This window comes from Nycticebus coucang, chromosome 3 (assembly GCF_027406575.1).
Source record: "Nycticebus coucang isolate mNycCou1 chromosome 3, mNycCou1.pri, whole genome shotgun sequence".
NCBI classification, from domain to species: domain Eukaryota; kingdom Metazoa; phylum Chordata; class Mammalia; order Primates; family Lorisidae; genus Nycticebus; species Nycticebus coucang.
The window spans coordinates 64,967,562-64,986,891 of NC_069782.1; the positions used below are offsets into that span (position 1 = coordinate 64,967,562).

The 19,330-nt window shown below is 50.1% G+C and overlaps 1 protein-coding gene across 1 annotated transcript; it reads right to left on the minus strand.

Annotated features, from left to right (window-relative positions):
- Nucleotides 1-5,685: 5,685 nt before the first annotated feature.
- Nucleotides 5,686-17,689, minus strand: SPC24 (SPC24 component of NDC80 kinetochore complex). The gene is made up of 5 exons (XM_053583324.1): nucleotides 17,138-17,689; nucleotides 11,012-11,156; nucleotides 10,779-10,883; nucleotides 10,566-10,642; nucleotides 5,686-8,010 (listed from the first exon to the last, which is right to left on the minus strand). Exons 1-5 carry the CDS (start codon nucleotides 17,295-17,297, stop codon nucleotides 7,904-7,906), a joined length of 594 nt encoding a protein of 197 aa, XP_053439299.1. The 5' UTR covers nucleotides 17,298-17,689; the 3' UTR covers nucleotides 5,686-7,903.
- Nucleotides 17,690-19,330: the final 1,641 nt, after the last annotated feature.

Consider the following 19,330-nt stretch of genomic DNA (forward strand, 5'->3'; position numbering starts at 1 on the left):
CCAGGTAAGACCTACTGCCAGCTTCCCAGTCTGGGGACTCAGCAGCTGCCCACTCACCAGAGGGGAGTGCTGTGCAGGGATGGGTATAACCTGCAGTTTGGGGATTGCCACTCTTCTGGACAGAGCAAGGGTAAACGGACCCTGTCCTCCCCATTTCCAGGGTTCAATAGCTCTTGCCAGGACAGGGTGGGTGGTGGAAAGAAGCTGCCCCCAACTGGTGTCCTCTGTTGTATGCCCCCACCACCACCCCCAGGCCTGGTTTCCCTTCCAGCCATGGCATCTCACACCACAACTGTCCTGCAGTGAATCAGCCTGGAGCCCTCAGGCTGAGCCCCAAGGCGTGGGTGGGAGGGAAGCAGGGAGAGGGGTGGGCTACCACACCCTGCAGCTCACCTGGCCTTGGACCCCAGCTCAGGGTCAGCACTGCTGGCAGTAAAGATGAAGAAAGTACTGAGGTTTCTGAGTGTGAGTTCTTAGCAACTCCTTGGTGAGTAGGTCCTATTGTACCTCTCCAGGCAGCTCACATTTCCACGCTGCTTCCTGCCCACTGGGGACAAGTTCCCTTCTTCAGGTTTGGAGCTTGCCCTTGCCCTGGCTCCCGGGATACACCTGGGATGGGGTAAGGGGAACTTGGGGGTTGTAAAAATCAGCCACTTAGGCTGAGCCACTGCACAGCAACCTGTGTCAAGAGGCCAAGGTCAGGTTTCCTTTTCCTGGAGCTGCCCCCTACCCTGAATTTGAAAATCCCATGTGGAATGCAGGTCTGGCATAACCAAGGCACCCTGTTCTTTAGCCCTCCATCCCCTTTTTCCTGTCCTTTGCACTGGCTGTGTACCCTGCCTGGATCACTGCCTCCACACCTGTGTCCCTTGAGGGCTCAGGTCTGGGCCCACATGACATTCCTCCCTGTGGCCTCCCACAGAGCTCTCCTCTTCCAGTGTTTTTATTTTCCTCAGCTCATTTATTACTAACTGAAATGATCTCGTTCTTAGGATGGGATTAGGAGCACAAGCTCTGATCCACACAGCTTGGGTTAAAACTCTAGCTCTGACAGATACCAGGTGTGAAACTTGAGACGAAAAGCTTAGCATCAGTTTCCTCCTTGGGCTTGGCCACACAGCAGTTGCCAGGCCTTGTCACGGCCTCTGGGGTGTGGCTCCCTAAAGGAGTGGGTTCTGGCAGGTCACAGATACCTAGTCCACACTTCTGAGTAAATAAGGGAGACCATGGTATTACCAGAGGAAGAGGGTCAGGTAGTCCGTCACTGTCAGTCAAATGCAGAGACAGGGATTAAGTCCAACAAGCTTTATTATCAGGCTAGGCTGGGCACCATGGCTCATGCCTGTAATCCTAGCACTCTGGGAGACTGAGGCAAGTAGACCGTCTGAGCTCAGGAGTTTGAGATCAGCCTGAGCAAGAGCAAGAACCTGTCTCTAAAAGTAGCCAGGCATTGTGGCAGGTGCCTGTAGTCCCAGCTACTCAGGAGGCTGAGGCAGGAGGAGCACTTGAGCTCAAGAGTTTGAGGTTGCTGTGAGCTATGACAATGCCACAGCACTCTACTCAGGGTGACAGAGTGAGACTCTTTCTCCAAAAAAAAAAAAAAACTTGGCGCCCGTAGCTCAGTGAGTAGGGCACCAGCCACATACACCACGGCTGGTGGGTTCAAGCCTGGCCCGGACCTGCTAAATAATGACAACTGCAACAACAATAGCAACAATAAAAATAGCAAGGTGTTGTGGCAGGTACTTGGGAGGCTGAGGCAAGAGAATCACTTAAACCCAAGAGTTAAGAGGTTGCTGTGAGCTGTGACACTACCGCACTCCACAGAGGGTGACATAGTGAGACTCAGTCTCAAAAAAAAAAAAAGGCTCGGCACCTGTAGCTCAAGAGGCTAAGGTGCCAGCCACAGAGCTGGCGGGTTCAAATCCAGCCTGGGCCTGCCAAACGACAACTACAAACAAAAAATAGCTGGGCATTGTGATGTATGCCTGTAGTCCCAGCTAATTGGGAGGCTGAGGCAAGAGAATCACTTAAGCCCAGGAGTTTGAGGTTGCTGTGAGCTGTGACGCCATAGCACTCTACCCAGGGTGACAGCTTGAGGCTGTTTCAAAAAAAAGAATAAAATAAAGTTACACTGGGAACAACATACAACACAATTAGCAAAAAACACCAAGGGGCACACAGAATATGTCAACAAAGATGCCTGAAAACAATATATTTCCCATCAAAATGACTGAAACTCTTAACCTTTATTCATCTCTGCTGCACAGTTCTGCAGTCCAAAGGTCAGGCTCAGGTTCATTGGTTCTCTCCAGGATAAGGCTTGATGCAGGAGTAATGTCATCCAGCTAAATTGACTGCTGTAGGGGTGGTGAGCAGGACATCCCAGGGGCAGGGAGGATGATTCAGAGTCTGACCACCCTGCACCCAGGGAGAACGTGGGGACAGCTGTGTGTGGAGTTTAAACTCCAGGGGCATCTCTATCCTGCCATGCCTCAGTATCCCCATCTATAAAAGGGATACTCCTACAGGCCTGCGTTGGTACTGGGACTGAGCCTTGACTCTGTAGGTGCCAGGCCGGTGGCCTGGTTCCTAGAACCTTGTTCTCACCTCACCAGTCCTAGGCTGGCTGCTCAGCAGGCCTCTGGGACTGATGGAAGGGCCAGTTGCTGAGGGGCAGCTCTTGCAGGGAGGATGATTGGGGGCAGGGATTTAGCTAGAGGCCATGGGCCTCAGGCCAGCACCAGTGAATCAGGGCCCAGGCATGCAGAGAGCCAGGGCCTCTCCCACCCCTGTGAGGTCAGACAGCTCCGAGTCCACCTATTGGCTGAGTTCCTTGCTTACCCACTCTCTCCCTCCATTATATGTCAGGCCTGGGGGGGGGACGGGGGCAGGGACACCCTCCTCTGAGCCTGGGCACAGCTACCTGAATGGTGCTGGCTCCTCCTTGGGGAAAACAAGGCCCAGGCTGCTGAGAGAGAGGGATGGGGAGGGACCAGAAAGTTACCTCTCCAGGAACAAAGCAAGGCCATTCATTCAGGGAGGGGTATGAGGGGCCTGGCCCAGGGGTATCCTCTGCCTCTGATACCTGCTTTCTCTCCAGGCCTCTCAGCATTTGTATAACCAGGGAAGTAGACTCTCAGCCAGGGGCTGGGTCTGCTCCACTCCAGTGCCTTCAGGCATCCAGAGGACGCCTGTCCCCTGTTGGCAGCACTGGCCATAAAGGTGACAGCAACTACTCAGCCGGCCTGACTTGCACACTGGTTCCTGGCTAGGGCAGGTGATCAGCCTTGCCCCTCACTCCCTAAAAACACCAGGAAACAGCTGGGGACATTCTGGCTTTGACAGCTGAGTAGGCCCTACTGGCATTTGGCAGATGGAGGAAAGGCGCACTGCGCAATGTTCTCCAACCCCACCATACAGAATTAGGTGGCTCAGCATCCCTAGGGCTGCTCTGCTTCCATTTCATGTCACATAAAAGAAACCACCAATCTTAAAAATGAAGACAGCCCCAGAGAGTTTCTATGAACACTTAACTGCATGTCTAAAACTAGGCCCTCAGCACAGAGGCTAGGCTTCTGAAGTTCTTTGGACATTTCAGGGATACATGAACAACCCCTCTTTTTAGGGCTTCCCTCCCCAGAGGCCAACAGGTTGGCTTCCTTGCCCCCAAAAGCTCTGATGGTCACTTGAATGGACACTGTCAGTGCCCACTCGATGTGCTCAGATGCTTCTAAGCCATACTGTTCTGTCTGCCTAGAATGCCCGGCAGATTAAAACACCTGTGGTGCCTGTGGTGGTGCCTGTGGTTGGTGGTGCCTGTGGCTCAAGTAGTAGGGCGCCGGTCCCATATGCCGGAGGTGGCCGGTTCAAACCTAGCCCTGGCCAAAAACCAAAAAAAAAAAAAAAAAAAAAAAAACACCAACTGGGTGCAGTGGCTCATGCCTATAATCCTAGCACACTGGTAGGCCAAGGTAGGTGGACTGCTTCGAGACCAGCCTGAACAAGAGCCAGAACCCATCTCTTATTAAAAATAGAAAAATTAGCCAGGCATTGTGGGGGACACCTGTAGTCCCTACTACTTGGGAGGCTGAGGCAAGAGAATTGCTTCAACCTGAATGTTTGAGGTTGCTGTGAGTTAGGCTGACAATATGGGACTCTACCAGACTCTGCTCCTCCCCTCCACCCACCCTGCAAAAAAATCCTAATTGTACTAATTGTAAATATTTCCACAGTAGAAAGGAACATGATAAAACCCAAGTCCAAGTTCATGTAACTAATATGTCTGCTGGCTTCAGGCAAAGGTGTATTTAGGGGGCATTTGGTGTCAGTGGGGCTCTGTCTCCCTCGTTGCACCCCCAGGCAGGCTGCAAGCTTCCCTTGCTCAGCAGAACCCTAAGCACCGGTGACCAGGGAGTGGGGAACAAAACACTGGCCATGGGCTATCTGCTGAATCCATTAGGGTTTATTTTGGTGACTTGTACTGGAAAACCCAAAATAACAATAGCTTACATAAGGTAGACGTTTAGGTTTTTCTCCCCCTTCATCCCCGTTTAAATAAGTTTTTGCTGGTGGGTGTGGTGGCTCATGCCTATAATCATAACACTCTGAGAGGTCAAGGCGGATGGTTTACCTGAACTAGGAGTTTGAGACCAGCCTGAGCAAGAGTGAGACACCATCTCTAAAAATAGCCGGGTGTTGTGGTGGGCACCTATAGTCCCAGCTACTCAGGAGGCTGAGGCAAAGGATTGCTTGAGCTCAAGAGTTTGAGGATGGGTGGTGCCTGTGGCTCAAGGAGTAGGGTGCCAGTCCCATATGCCGGAGGTGGCGGGTTCAAACCCAGCCCCGGCCAAAAACCACACAAAAAAAAAAGAGTTTGAGGATGCTGTGAACTCTGACACCATGACACTCTACTGAGCAACAGAAAGAGACTCTGTCTCAAACAAACAAAAATATAAGTGCTTGCTGATAAATGCCCTACTATCACCAGAGAATAAGGCTGTCACCCCTACAGGACAACACCCCTCCTCACATGTGGCAGGATGGCTACTAAGGCTCTAGCCATTACTCCCAAATTCCAAGAAACCAGAAGGGGTAAGAAAAAGTGTACTTGCCAGGTGGCACCTATGGCTCAGTGGGTAGGGCGCCAGCCCCACATACCGAGGGTGGCAGGTTGGAACCCAGTCCCAGCCAAATTGCAACAAAAAATAGCCAGGCACTGTGGCAGACACCTGTAGTCCCAGCTACTCGGGAGGCTGAGGCAAGAGAATCGCCTAAGCCCAGGAGTTGGAGGTTGCTGTGAGTTGTGTGATTCCACAGCACTCTATCAAGGGCAATAAAAGTAAGACTCTGTCTCTACAAAGAAAAAAAGAAAAAGAAGTCAACTGTGGGGCGGCGCCTGTGGCTCAGTCGGTAAGGCGTTGGCCCCATATACCGAGGGTGGCGGGTTCAAACCGGGCCCCGGCCGAACTGCAACCAAAAAATAGCTGGGCGTTGTGGCGGGCGCCTGTAGTCCCAGCCACTCGGGAGGCTGAGGCAAGAGAATCACTTAAGCCCAGGAGTTGGAGGTTGCTGTGAGCTGTGTGAGGCCACGGCACTCTACCGAGGGCCATAAAGTGAGACTCTGTATCTACAAAAAAAAAAAAAAGTCAACTGTGGTCTCTGACACATTCCAACCTGGGCTCACATGCATAGGGAGTAGAGGGGAGAGGCAGTGGGTCCCCAAAGAAAACCCCAAAGCTGGATTGGATGTATGTTCCACGTCCCCTACAAAAATGTCCATGGTTGGTCTACCCCCCCCCTTTTTTTTTTTTTTGAGACAGAGCCTCTAGCTGTTGCCCTGGGTAGAGTGCCGTGGCATCACAGCTCACAGCAACCTCCAACTCCTGGGCTCAAGCAATTCTCTTGCCTCCACCTCCCAAGTAGCTGGGACTACAGGCGCCCGCTACAACGCCTGGCTATTTTTTGGTTGCAGCTGTCATTGTTGTTTGGCAGGCCTGGGCTGGATTGGAACTTGCCAGCTCAGGTGTATGTGGCTGGCACCTTAGCCGCTTGAGCCACAGGCGCCGAGCCTGGTCTACCTTTCAATTAGGTCACATGCAACACAGCTTTGTTCCTTGCTTACATCACTGCCCCTCACAGGCTTCTGGCCTCCTCCATTCACAGACCTCAGTCTTTAAGGGCTGCAGGAAACTCCTTGGAATGGACACCCCATAATCTACATGTCCCTCCTTTTATTTATTTTTTTTTGGGGGGTGGGGGAGCGGGCACAGTGACTCACGCCTGTAATCCCAGAACCTGGGAGGCCGAGGTGTATGGATTGCCTCAGCTCACAGACTCAAAACCAGCCTGAACCAGAGCAAGACCTCATCTCTAAAAAGAAAAATAGCCAGGCGTTGTGGCAAGTGCCTGTAGTCCCAGCTATTCGGGAGGTTGAGGCAAGAGTATCTATCACTTGAGCCCAAGAGTTTGAGGTTGCTGTGAGCCTTGACGCTACGGCCCTCTACCTAGGGTGACAAAATCATACTCTGGTTTCTCTTCAGATCATATAAATCTTTCACCTTTTACCAAGGGTGACAAAGTGAGATTCTGTCTCAACAACAACAAAAATTTTTTTTTTCTTTTTTTGAGACAGAGCCTCAAGCTGTCACCCTGGGTAGAGTGCCATGGCATTACAGCTCACAGCAACCTCCGTCTCCTGGGCTCAAGCGATTCTCCTGCCTCTGCCTCCCAAGTAGCTGGGATTACCAGGTATCTGCCACAACACACGGCTATTTTTTGGCTGCAGCCGTCATTGTTGTTTGGCAGGCCCGGGCTGTATTTGAACCCGCCAGCTCAGGTGTATGTGGCTGGCGCCTTAGCTGCTTGAGCCACAGGCGCCGAGCCAACAAAAAAATTTTTTTGAGACAGTCTCACCCTATACCCTGAGCAGAGTGCAGTGGTGTCATCATAGCTCACTGCAACCTCAGACTTGGGTTGTGGGCATCCAGTTGCCTCAGCCTCCCGAGTTGCTGGGATTACAGGTGCTCATTGCAGTGCCCCGCTAGGTTTTTTTACTTTTGGGTCAGGGTCTCACTCTTGCTCAGACAAGTCTTGCACTCCTGAGCTCAAGCAATCCTCCTGACTCCACTTTCCACCTGAGATTACAGGTGTAAGCCACCGTGCCCAGCTCCTCATCCTTTTAAAAAGCCCATCACAAAAGTCACTCTTGGGCAGCACCTGTGGCTCGGTGAGTAGGGCACCGGCCCCATATACCAAGAGTGGCGGTTCGAACCTGGCCCTGGCCAAACTGCAAACAGCTACTCAGGAGCCTGAGGCAAGAGAATTGCCTAAGCCTAAGAGCTGGAGATTGCTGTGATGCCAAGGCACTCTACTGAGGGCAACAGTGAGACTCTGTCTCTAAAAACAAAAAAGGTATTCTTGTCCTCCATGCAGCCCACACTCTCTGGCTGGAGGCCTGTCAACATCTGGACCTCTCTCCAACTTGAGGGTGGCATCTGCCGGTGTTGAATCCTCCATGGACCCAGAGGGATCCTCATCACTTGTATCTGAGTCTCTGGTGCCCAGCACAGTTCTGGGCACACTGTGGCCCTCCAAGAGACTACCTGAATGAATAAAAAAGGGTTGATCTTGAATCAAAAATGATAAAGTACCTCAGATCTGTGATCGAATACTATGGTTATCACAGATGTGATGTGACAGGCTTAGCAAGGCTAAGTCTATTCCCTGTAGTTACCAGGTAGAAGCCAGTCCAGGACCTGAGGCCAAAATCAAAAGAAAAATAAATCCAGTTTAAAAAACAACAACAAAAACAAAATCCATTTATGTATAAACTTTTCATTTCAAACTGATGCCATGATGGCAGATTCCCGCTATATGTAAGACAGGGGCGGGACACTCCTGGTTACCACTGTGTGTCCACCATGTTCCAGAGAAAGTCACTGATGAACTTCTTAGAGAGCTGGTTGCTATCCAGGTGGATGGGCTGCACAATGCTAGGACCATAATGGACTGAGGGCACACATGTAAGGAAACCCCAGATGTGGCCCTTCCCGCCAACCCAGAGGACAAGGATGATACTTTTAAAAACATTTTGTTTGGGGGCAGTGCCTGTGGCTCAGTGGGTAGGGCGCCGGCTCCATATACTGAGGATGGCGGGTTTGAACCTGGCCATGGCCAAACTGCAACAAAAAAATAGCTGGGCGCCTATAGTCCCAGCTACTCAGGAGGATGAGGCTAGAGAATTGCCTAAGCTCAGGAATTACAGGTTGCTATGAGCTGTGACGCCATGGTACTCTACTGAGGGCGATAAAGTAAGACTCTGTCTCTTAAAAAAAAAAAACCCAAAAAACCATTTTGTTTAAGATATTGAAGAAATGAAATAAATTTTCATGAAAAAAAGTTGAATTCTAGGCCAAGTGCCATGGCTCATGCCTATAATCCTGGCACTTGGGAGGTCAAGGTGGGTGGATTGCCTGAGCTCAGAGTTTTGAGACCAGTCTAAGCCAGAGTGAGAGCGCACCTGTAAAAATAGCTGGGTGTCAGCGCCTGTAGCTCAGTGAGTAGAGTGCCAGCCATGTACACCGAGGCTGGCGGGTTTTAGCCCAGCACAGGCCTGCTAAATAACAATGACAACCGCAACCAAAAATAGCCAGGTGTGGGCAGCGCCTGTGACTTAAAGGAGTAGGGGGCTGGCCCCATATGCTGGAGGTAGTCCCAGCTACTTGGGAGGCTGAGGCAAAAGAATCAGTTGAGTCCAAGAGTTTGAGGTTGCTGTGAGCTGTGACACCAAGGTCCTCTACTGAGGGCAACATAGTGAGACTCTGTCTCAAAACAAACAAACAAACAAAAAAAAAAACCCAAACCTAAAACAGACCCTCTTAGCCATTTTTTTTCTTTTTTTGTAGAGACAGAGTCTCACTGCACGGCCCTTGGGTAGAGTGCCATGGCGTCACACAGCTCACAGCAACCTCCAACTCCTGGGCTTACGTGATTCTCCCACCTCAGCCTCCCGAGCAGCTGGGACTACAGGCGCCCGCCACAACGCCCGGCTATTCCTTTGTTGCAGCTTGGCCGGGGCTGGGTCCAAACCCACCATCCTCGGCACATGGGGCCGGCGCCCTACTCACTGAGCCACAGGTGCCGCCCCCTCTTAGCCATTTCTAAGTGTGCTGTTCAGTGGCATTCAGTACACTTAGTACTGTGCAATCATCACCACCCTCCATCTCCAGAACTTTCTCATCTTCCCAAACTGAAACTGTGTCCCCATGAAACACTCTCTGCACCCGTCCCCAGCCCCTGGCACCCAACCATTCTACCTGCTGTTCTGTGAATATGAGGACTGTAGGGACCTCCTCTAGGTAGAATTACACACATGATCTATTCCTTTGTGAGTGGCCTATCCCGCTGTGCATGATACCCTGTAGGTTCAGCCATGGTACAGCCTGTGTGAGGGTCTTTCTTGTTTTTTTGAGACAGAGTCTCATTTTGTCACCCTGGGTAGAGTGCTATGGCATCACAGCTCACAGCAACCTCCAACTCTTGGGCTCAAACAATCCTTTTGCCTCAGTTCTTTTTAGTGGAGAGGGGGTCTCTCTTTTGCTCAGGCTGGTCTTGAACTCGTGAGCTCAAGCAGTCTACACACCTTGGCCTCCCAGAGTGCTAGTATTATAGGCGTGAGCCACCATGCCCGGCCAGGAGAGGCTTCCTTTTTAAAGCAGAATACTTTTCCAATGTATGGCCTCACCACATAGTGTACTTCCACTCATCTGTCCATCTTCCTGTGGACTGTCCCCACCTCCTGCCTATTGTGAATAGTGCTGTTATGAACATGGCTACGCAAATATCTGCTTGACTCCCTGGTTTCAATTCTTTTGTGCACATACCCAGAAGTAGTGGGCTTGCTGGATCATATGATAATTTTATATATATATATATTTTTTAATTTATTTTACTTTTTTTGGAGACAGTCTCACTCTGTTGCCCAGGATAGAGTAACATGGCCTCAGCCTTGCTCAAATTCCTGGGTTCAAGTGATCCACCTGCCTCAGCCTCCTGAGTAGCTGGAACTACAGGCACCTGGCACCAGGCCTGGCTGGTTTTTCTCTTTTCCAGACACAGGGTGTCACTCTTATTCAGATTCTTTTTTTTTTTTTTTTTGTAGAGACAGAGTCTCACTTTATGGCCCTCGGTAGAGTGCCATGGCCTCACACAGCTCACAGCAACCTCCAACTCCTGGGCTTAAGCGATTCTCTTGCCTCAGCCTCCCGAGTAGCTGGGACTACAGGCGCCCGCCACAATGCCCGGCTATTTTTTGGTTGCAGTTTGGCCAGGGCCGGGTTTGAACCCGTCACCCTCAGTATATGGGGCCGACGCATTACCGACTGAGCCACAGGCGCCGCCCTCTTATTCAGATTCTAATGTCTGAGGTGAAGGGATCCTCCTGCCTTGGCCTTGCAGAGTGCTAGGATTACAGACCTGATCCAAGACTATTTTCCACAGAGGCTACACCACTTTACATCTCCAATAGTGCACAGGAGTTCAGATTACTCCAAAAAAAAGGATACTGCCTTTGATCATCCCTGACTCAGACTCATAATCCCACTCAATTTTACTAACTTGGTGATAAAGTTGAGCCACATACCTATATAAAAAGACACACACAAAAAAAAAAAAAAAGAAAGAGAGAGAAAAGAAAGTTACTCCAATATCGACTTCAATTAAAAGCTGCAAGATTCAGCCCCCACACAGAGATACGCACACACCCCCGTGGAACCTACACAGCAGAAGGGATTGTGACTGTTGTATCTTCATCAACTTCTTTCTCCTGTCTTTCGAGATCTGCTTCAATCTCCTTGAGCTCCTCTAGCTCCCTGGTGAGCTGGGTGGACAGGTAGTTAAGGACCTTGGCCTTTGACAGAGGACTGCCCACGTACTAACTCCAGATGTTCAAGGAGGCCCAGGGCCTAAGCATGTTTTCTGTAGTGGCCCCCCGGCTCACAGGAAAGGATATAGGAGGCTGGCCTTCAGCGCAGCATCCTCCTCTCCTGCCTTCTGAACCTCAGCTTCCAGCTGATGTAGCTCTGTGCTTCCCTGCTGTGCCTGCTCCTTCGTGTCCAGAAGGCTTTGGGCCACTTCTTGCTCTGTGGTGAGGATCTCTGCAAGGCAGGAGAGAAGCAGGCTCCTTATGGTCTGTCCTTACCCCAGGAGGGCAAAGAGAAGGTGGCTCAGCTGCCTGTTAGGTCTCCCACTGTCACCAGGATGAAGGACAGTGGCAATATCACAGCTCACTGCAGCCTCAAACTCCTGGGCTCAAGCGATTTTTGCTCTTCAGCCTCCCCAAAAGCTAGTATCTCTAAGATAAAGTCCAGAAATTCTAATCCATGCTACACCGTGGATGAACCTAGAGGACATTATGCTGCAAGAAATAAGCCAGCCACAAAAGGATAAATTCTGAATGATCCATTTCACTCACATGAGGTCCCTAGAGTAGTCAAGTCCATAGAAACAGAAAGTAGAACAGTGGTTGCCACAGGCTAAGGCAGGAAAATCAGGAGTTAGTGTTTAAAGGGTTCAGTATTGGGCGGCACCTGTGGCTCAGTGAGTAGGGCACCGGCCCCATATGCCGAGGGTGGTGGGTTCAAACTCAGCCCCGGCCAAACTGCAACAAAAAAATAGCTGGGCGTTGTGGCAGGCGCCTGTAGTCCCAGCTGCTCGGGAGGCTGAGGCAGGAGAATTGCGTAAGCCCAGGAGTTAGAGGTTGCTGTGAACTGTGTGAGGCCATAGCACTCTACCAAGGGCGGTACAGTGAGACTCTGTCTCTACAAAAAAAAAGAGATAAATAAAGGGTTCAGTATTTACATCTAGAAAAAAAAATTAAGTTCTGGATTGCTGGGCATCCATAGCTCAGTGGTTAGGACGCTGGCCACATGTTCCAAGGATGGTGGGTTCGAACCTGGCCCACGTCTGCTAAACAATGACAACTACAACAAAAAAATAGCCGGGTGTTGTGGCTGTTGCCAGTAGTCCTAGCTACTTGGGAGGCTGAGACAAAAGAATTGCGTAAGCCTAAGAGTTTGAGGTTGCTGTGAGCTGTGATGCTATGGTACTCTACCAAGGGCAAGAAAGTGAGACTCTGTCCAAAAAAAAAAAAAGAGAGAGAGAGAGAGAAAGAGAATCTCTTGAGCCCAAGAGTTTTTTTTTTTTTTTTTTTGAGACAGAGCCTCAAGCTGTCGCCCTGGGTAGAGTGCTGTGGCATCACAGCTCATAGCAACCTCCCACTGTCCTGGGCTCAAGTGATTCTCCTGCCTCCACCTCCCAAGCAGCTGGGGCTATAGGTGCCTGCCACAACACCCAGCTATTTTTAGGTTGCAGCCATCATTATTTGTGGTGGGCTCAGGCTGGATTTGAACCCGCCAGCTCAGGTGTATGTGGCTGGTGCCTTAGCCGCTTGAGCCACAGGCGCCGAGCCTGAGCCCAAGAGTTTGAGGTTGCTGTGAGCTATGATGCCACAGTACTCTACCGAGGGTGACAAAGTGAGACAATTTGTCAAAATAAATAAATAAATAAATTTCTGGAGATGGTGGTGAAGGTTGTACAATAGTGCGTATGTACTTAATGTTACTGAACTGTGCACTAAAAATAGTTAAGGGGCGGCGCCTGTGGCTCAGGGGTGTGGGGCGCTGGCCCCATATGCCAGAGGTGGCGGGTTCAGACACACTCCCAGCCAGAAACTGCAAAAGAAAAATAAAATAAAATAAAAAATAAAAATAGTTAAGATGGTAATTCTCAAGCCTATTTTATGACACTTAAAAAGAAATCCTGGGTGGCGCCTGTGGCTCAAGGGGTAGGGCGCCGGTCCCATATGCCGGAGGCGGCGGGTTCAAACCCAGCCCCGGCCAAAAAAAAAAAAAAAAAAAAAAGAAATCCTGGGCGGCGCCTGTGGCTCAGTGAGTAGGGCGCCAGCCCCATATACCGAGGGTGGCGGGTTCAAACCCAGCCCTGGCCAAACTGCAACAAAAATATAGCTGGGCGTTGTGGCGGGCACCTGTAGTCCCAGCTGCTTGTGAGGCTGAGGCAAGAGAATCACCTAAGCCCAAGAGCTGGAGGTTGCTGTGTCCCGTCATGGCACTCTACCGAGGGTGGTAAAGTAAGATTCTGTCTCTACAAAAAAAAAAAAAAAAAAAAGAATCTTGGTGGCTCAGTGCCTGTAGTATAGTGGTTACAGCTCCAGCTACATAACACCAAGGGTGGCAGGTTTGAATGCGGCCCGGGCCAGCTAAGCAACTGCAACAAAAAAATAGGTAGGCGTTGTGGTGGGTGCTTGTAGTCTCACCTACTTGGGAGCCTGAGTCAAGAGAATCACTTAAGCCCAAGAGTTTGAGGGTGCTGTGAGCTGTGACAGCACAGCACTCTACCAAGGGCGACATAGTGAGACTATGACTCAAAAAAAAAGAGAAATCCTGGTATGGAGACCAGCAGCAGTGCTAAGGGCAGGTCCCACAGGCTCTACACATTGAGGGCAAGCATCATCTCCATGAATCCTCACAAGTCCAGCAAGGTATGCTAGCCATTTGCACCCATTTCACAGATGAGGAAACTGAGGCTTGGTGAGGGAAAACAGATTAGGCACAGTGGCTCAATGCTTCTAATCCCAGGACTTTGGGACACAGAGATGGGAGGATCTGTTGAGGCCAAGAGTTTAAGATCAGGTGGGGCAACATAGTGAGACTCCATCTCTACAAAAATAAAAAATAGGCCAGGTGCAATGGCTCATGCCTGTAATCCTAGCACTCTGGGAGGCTGAAGGTGAATTGCTTGAGCTCATGAGTTCGAGACCAATGTGAGCAAAAGTGAGATTCCATCTCTACTAAAAACAGAAAAACTCAGGCAAGAGGATTGGAGCCCAAGTAGAGGTTGCTGTGAGCTATGACACCACAGCACTCTACCCAGGGCAACAAAAAACAAAAATAAAAAAAGAGGCTGCTGGTAGTGGCTCACACCTGCAGTCCCAGCACTTTGGGAGGTTAAGACAGGAGAATTGCTTGAGACCAGGAGTTCAACACCAGCCTGAGGGAGAGTCTGTTTCTACAAAAAATAGAAAAATTAGTTAGCATGGTGGCATGTGCCTATTGTCCCACCTATTCAGGAGGCTGAGGCAGAAGGGTCCCTTGAGCCCAGGAGTGTGAGGTTGCAGTGAGCTATGATGATACCACTGTATTCTAATCTGGGGGACAGAGCTAGACACCCTCTTTAAAAATAAATAAATAAATCATCTTTTTTTTTTTTTTGAGACAGAGTCTCACTTTGTCACTCTTGGAACACTGTGGTGGTATCATAGCTCACAGCAATCTTAAACTCTTGGGCTTACGTGATTCTCTTGCCTCAGTCTCCCAAGTAGCTGGGACTACAGGTGCCTGCCACGACACTTGGCTATTTTTTCTTTTGATTATAGTTGTCATTGTTGTTTGGCAGGCCTGGGCAGGGTTGGAACCCATGTGCCATAACCACTATGCTATAGACACGGAGCCCAAATAACCTTATTTATTTATTTTTGTTTTTGCATTTTGGCTGGGGCTGGGTTTGAACCTACCACCCTCGGTATAAAATAATCTTTTTCAAAAAGGAGTTAGCTGCTAACCGGGCATTGTGGCAGGTGCCTGTAGTCCCAGCTACTCGGGAGGCTGAAGCAAGAGAATCGCCTAGGCCCAGGAGTTGAAGATTGCTGTGAGCTGTGACGCTAGGGCACTCTACCGAGGACAATGAAGTGAGACTCTGTCTCCAAAAAGAAAAAAATTAAATTATATTAAATAAAAAAAAAAAAAAAAAAAAGGAATACGCTACAATTGAGCTCAAAGACTATTAAGCCAGCCCTGCCCACCTTCAAGAGAGGCTGGATCTAGCCCTCTTTGTCCAAGTTAAACTATTTATTAGGGCTGGGCACCCAGGCTCACACCTGTAATCTCAGCACTTGGCAGGCTGAGCTCAGGAGTTCAAGACCAGCCTGAGCAAGAACAAGAACCCATCTCCAAAAAATAGCCAGGCGTTGTGGCGGGCGCCTATAGTCCCAGCTACTTTGGAGGCTGACGCAAGAGAATCACTTAAGCCTAAGAGTCTGAGGTTGCTGTGAGGACACAGCACTCTACCCAGAGCAACAAAGTGAGACTCTGTCTCACCCCCCCCCCCAAAAAAAAAACAAAACACATATTTATTAACAAGGCTATCCTGTAGCTCATGCCTGTAATTCTAGCACCCTGGGAGCCAAGGCAGGAGGATCCTTTCACCTCAGGCATAGAGATCAGCCTGAGCAAGAGCAAGACTCATCTCTACTAAAAATAGAAAAAAGATTAGCTGGGCATTGTGGCAGTGCCTGTAGTCCTAGGTACTTGGAAGGCTGAGATAGAAGAATCACTTTAGCCCAGGAGTTTGACGTTGGTGTAGGCTGTGATGCCAAGGAACTCTAGCCTGGGGCAACAGAGTGAGATTCTGTATCAAAAAACAAACACAACCCTCCTCCCCAAAACCACGTATGCATTAGCAGAGCTTTTCTTCTTACTGTTTTTTCTTTCTTTTTTCGGGGACAGAATCTCACCTCGCCCTGGTTAAAGTGTCCCGGAGTCATAGCTCACAGCAACCTCAAACTCTTGGGTCAAGAGATCCTCCTGGCTTAGCCTCCTGAGTACCTAGGACTATAGGCACCTGACATAATGCCCAAATAGCTTTATTGGAGACAGGGTCTGGCTCTTACTCAGGCTGGTCTCAAAGTCCTGAGCTCAGGTGATCCACCTGCCTGGACTTCCTAGAGTCAGGATTACAACTGTGAGCCACCACTCGGGATCATTTTCCTTTACTGTTTTTTTTTTTTTCTTTTGTAAAGACAGAGTCTCACTTTATGGCCCTCGGTAGAGTGCTGTGGCCTCACACAGCTCACAGCAACCTCCAACTCCTGAGCTTAAGCGATTCTTTTGCCTCAGCCTCCAGAGTAGCTGTGACTACAGGTGCCCGCCACAACGCCTGGCTATTTTTTTGGTTGCAGTTTGGCCGGGGCAGGGTTTGAACCTGCCACCCTCGGTATATAGGGTCGGCGCCTTACCGACTGAGCCACAGGCGCCGCCCATACTGTTTTTTTTTTTTTGAGACTGAGCCTCAAGCTGTTGCCCTGGGTAGAGTATGGTGGCATCACAGCTCACAGTAACCTACCACTCCTGGGCTCAAGCGATTCTCCTGCCTCCGCCTCCCAAGTAGCCGGGACTACAGGCACCCGCCACAATGCCCGGCTATTTTTTGGTTGCAGCCATTGTTGTTTGGCGGGTCCGGGCTGGATTTGAACCCACAGCTCAGGTGTATGTGGCTAGAGCCTTAGCCGCTTGAGCCACAGGCGCAGAGTCCATTTTCCTTTACTGTTAAGTAAGTCTTACATTCAATGGCATCTTGGGTCTAATAAAAATTTTACTATTTATTGAGTTTTTTCTTCAAGTAGAGCAGAAGGCACTCTACCCACATCAGATTATTTAATCTTTATCACAGTCTTCTCTTCCTCTACTCTTTTAGGTTTCTGTTTAAACATCATCTTCAGGCGGCACCCCTAGCTCAGTGGGTAGGGCGCTGGCCACATACACCTGGGTTGGCGGGTTCGAACCCGGCCCAGGCCAGCTAAAACAACTTTGACAACTGCAACCACAAAATAGCCTGGTGTTGTGGCGGGCGCCTATAGTCCAAGCTACTTGGGAGGCGAAGCTCCATGAAACAACTGAAATACCTCAGGGAAAAGGATGGACTGTTTTACAACCACTGAACTGAGATGGAAACAGAGACAGAGATGTTAAGAAACAGACTTAAAATTTCACAGCTGGGAAGTGGGGGTGCTGGGATTCAAACTCCTGAGCCCCAGTTTAAACCTTGATTCCCCAGCTCCTGGTCAAGGAGCGCTCAGAAGGGACCGGGCCCTGAGAGCTCCTACATTTACCACTAAATCTCTAAGGGGGCATAGATACTGTCATGAAGCGCATTTCACTAGTGGGGAAACTGAGACTCAGAGGGGGCACACGGAGGGGCAGCCCATCGGATGGGAAACCCAGGAGGAAGGGAGTTTCGAGAACACTGCCTGCCCCCCTCCCAGCCCGCAGGCCGCGGCCCTCACCTCGCAGCTGCTGCTCAGCGCAGTCTTGCGTCTCCAGCAACCGCTGCACCACCTGCTCGTAGCGCCCCAGCAGTCGTCGCTGCTGTGTCTCGGCGCGGTTGGCAGCCAACAGGCTAAGGAGCCCCTGGCTCACCTCCTCTATGTCGCGGAAGGCCGCCATGACTACTCCAGGTCCAAACCCGCGCAAATTTGACTTGTTGGTCCCGCCCCCTTTCCAGAGAATACCCCTTCCATTGGCTTTTCTCTCTGTCAGGCACAAGGTATAGCCAATAAGCTTATGGAAGGGAGGGGCGTTTCAGAAAGGAGACCACAGACCTCTGGCCTGGCAGAGTACGCCTGCGTCTGTTCCTTCGTCAGTCATAGCGATAACCAATTGGCGCGGGGATAGGGCGTCTCTGAGAAGCCTAATGCGCCTGCGCGGGCAGGAAAGCTGCTCAGCTAGCCTGGAGAGTCTTTTTCCTTAGGCCGGGGGCCTGCTGCGTCAGGAAGGAGTTGTAGCGGCCAAGTGTATACAACTGGAAACGACATTCTGCAGTGTGTGCCTGGGATTACACACAATAAACATAAGTAAATTCTATAACAGTCTCATGGCAAAATGGACTCCGCAGCCGCAATCATTGGGTTTGAATCCCAGTTTTGCCACTTAACTATCTATGCGAAAGCTTTGCTCCTCTGTGCCCTATATGTCTTCAGTAAAATGAGGGTCATAATAGTTACTGCTTCAGGGTTGGCTTGAAGATTAAATGACGATGGTCCCTGGTATTCAGCAATCTTCGGATAGATATTAAATGAAACATAGGTAGACTGTTAATAAAGACCAAGTTGGTGACATGGTCCTCCAAGTGCGTGTGGAAGAATCAGTTTGGTGAGTCATGGTGAGTATTTTCTACAGTGTGGAACAGGAAAAAAAATCAGTGCATGTCTACAGAAAGTTAAATAAATAAATACTTAATTTTAAGAAACTGTCTTTGGTCCACTCATGATGGCTCACGCCTATAATCCTAGCACTCTGGGAGGCAGAGGCCGGTGGAGTGCTTGAGCTGAGTTAAGAAGTTAAGAGACCAGGGTGGCGCCTGTGGCTCAGTGAGTAGGGCGCCGGTCCCATATGCCGGAGGTGGCGGGTTCAAACCCAGCCCCGGCCAAAAAAAAGAAGTTAAGAGACCAGCCTGAGCATCACTGAGACCCCCGTCTCTACCCAAAACAAAAAAATTAGCCTGGTGTAGTTGCGTGCACTTGTAGTCCCAGCTACTCTGGAGGCTAAAGCAAGAGGATCATTGGGGGCGGCGCCTGTGGCTCAGTGGGTAGAGTGCCGGGTTCAAACCTGAAGTCCCAGGTACTCGGGAGGCTGAGACAAGGGAATCACCTAAGCCCAGGAGTTGGAGCTATGACGCCACACACTCTATCAAGGGTGACGAAGTGAAACTGTGTCTCAAAAAAAAGAGGATAATTGGACCCAAAAGTTTAAGGTTACGGTGAGCTGTGATGATGCCATGGCACTCTCTCTACCCAGGGTGACAAAGATTCTGTCTCAAAAAAAAGAAAAAAAGGCTCAGCGCCAGCCACATACACCAGATTTGGCGGGTTGGAACCCGCCTCGGCCAGCTAACCAACAATGACAACTGCAACAAAAAAATAACCCGGGGGTGGCGCCTGTGACTGAGTGAGTAGGGCACTGGCCCAGTATACTGAGGGTGGCGGGTTAGAATCCAGCCTGGCCAAACAGCAACAAAAAAAAGCCATGTGGGCAGGGTGCCTGTGGCTCAAGAGGCTAGGGCGCCAGCCACATACACCTAAACTGGCGGATTCAAATCCAACCCAGGCCCGCCAAACAACAATGACGGCTGCAACCAAAAAAATAGCTGGGTGGCGGGTGCCTGTAGTCCCAGCTACTGGGAGGCGGAGGCTGGAGAATTGCCAGGAGTTGGAGGTTGCTGTGAGCTGTGATGCCACTACAGCACTCTACCCAGGGTGACAGCTTGAGGCTCTGTCTCAAAAAAAAAAAAAGAAAGAAAGAAAGAAAAAAGAAACTCTGTTTGCCTTTATATACTGGATGAGGTAGATTGTGTTTTTGAAAAACTGGCTCCAGAAGTATTTCCAACCTTCCCATTACTTATGAAGGGGCAGACTCTAATTGCCTTCATCTTGCACCTGTTCAGGAGTTTGTGCAACAAATAGGATGGGACAGAAAGGACA

Excerpts from the sequence above, each read along its gene's own strand:
- SPC24 (XM_053583324.1), bottom strand. The coding sequence starts at position 17,297 with ATGGCGGCCTTCCGCGACATAGAGGAGGTGAGCCAGGGGCTCCTTAGC. Across the intron at positions 11,157-17,137 it reads CGCTGAGCAGCAGCTGCGAG|AGATCCTCACCACAGAGCAA; the intron begins GTGAGGGCCGCG and ends CCTGCCTTGCAG. Across the intron at positions 8,011-10,565 it reads GTCAGGGATGATCAAAGGCA|TCCATTATGGTCCTAGCATT; the intron begins GTATCCTTTTTT and ends GTGTGCCCTCAG.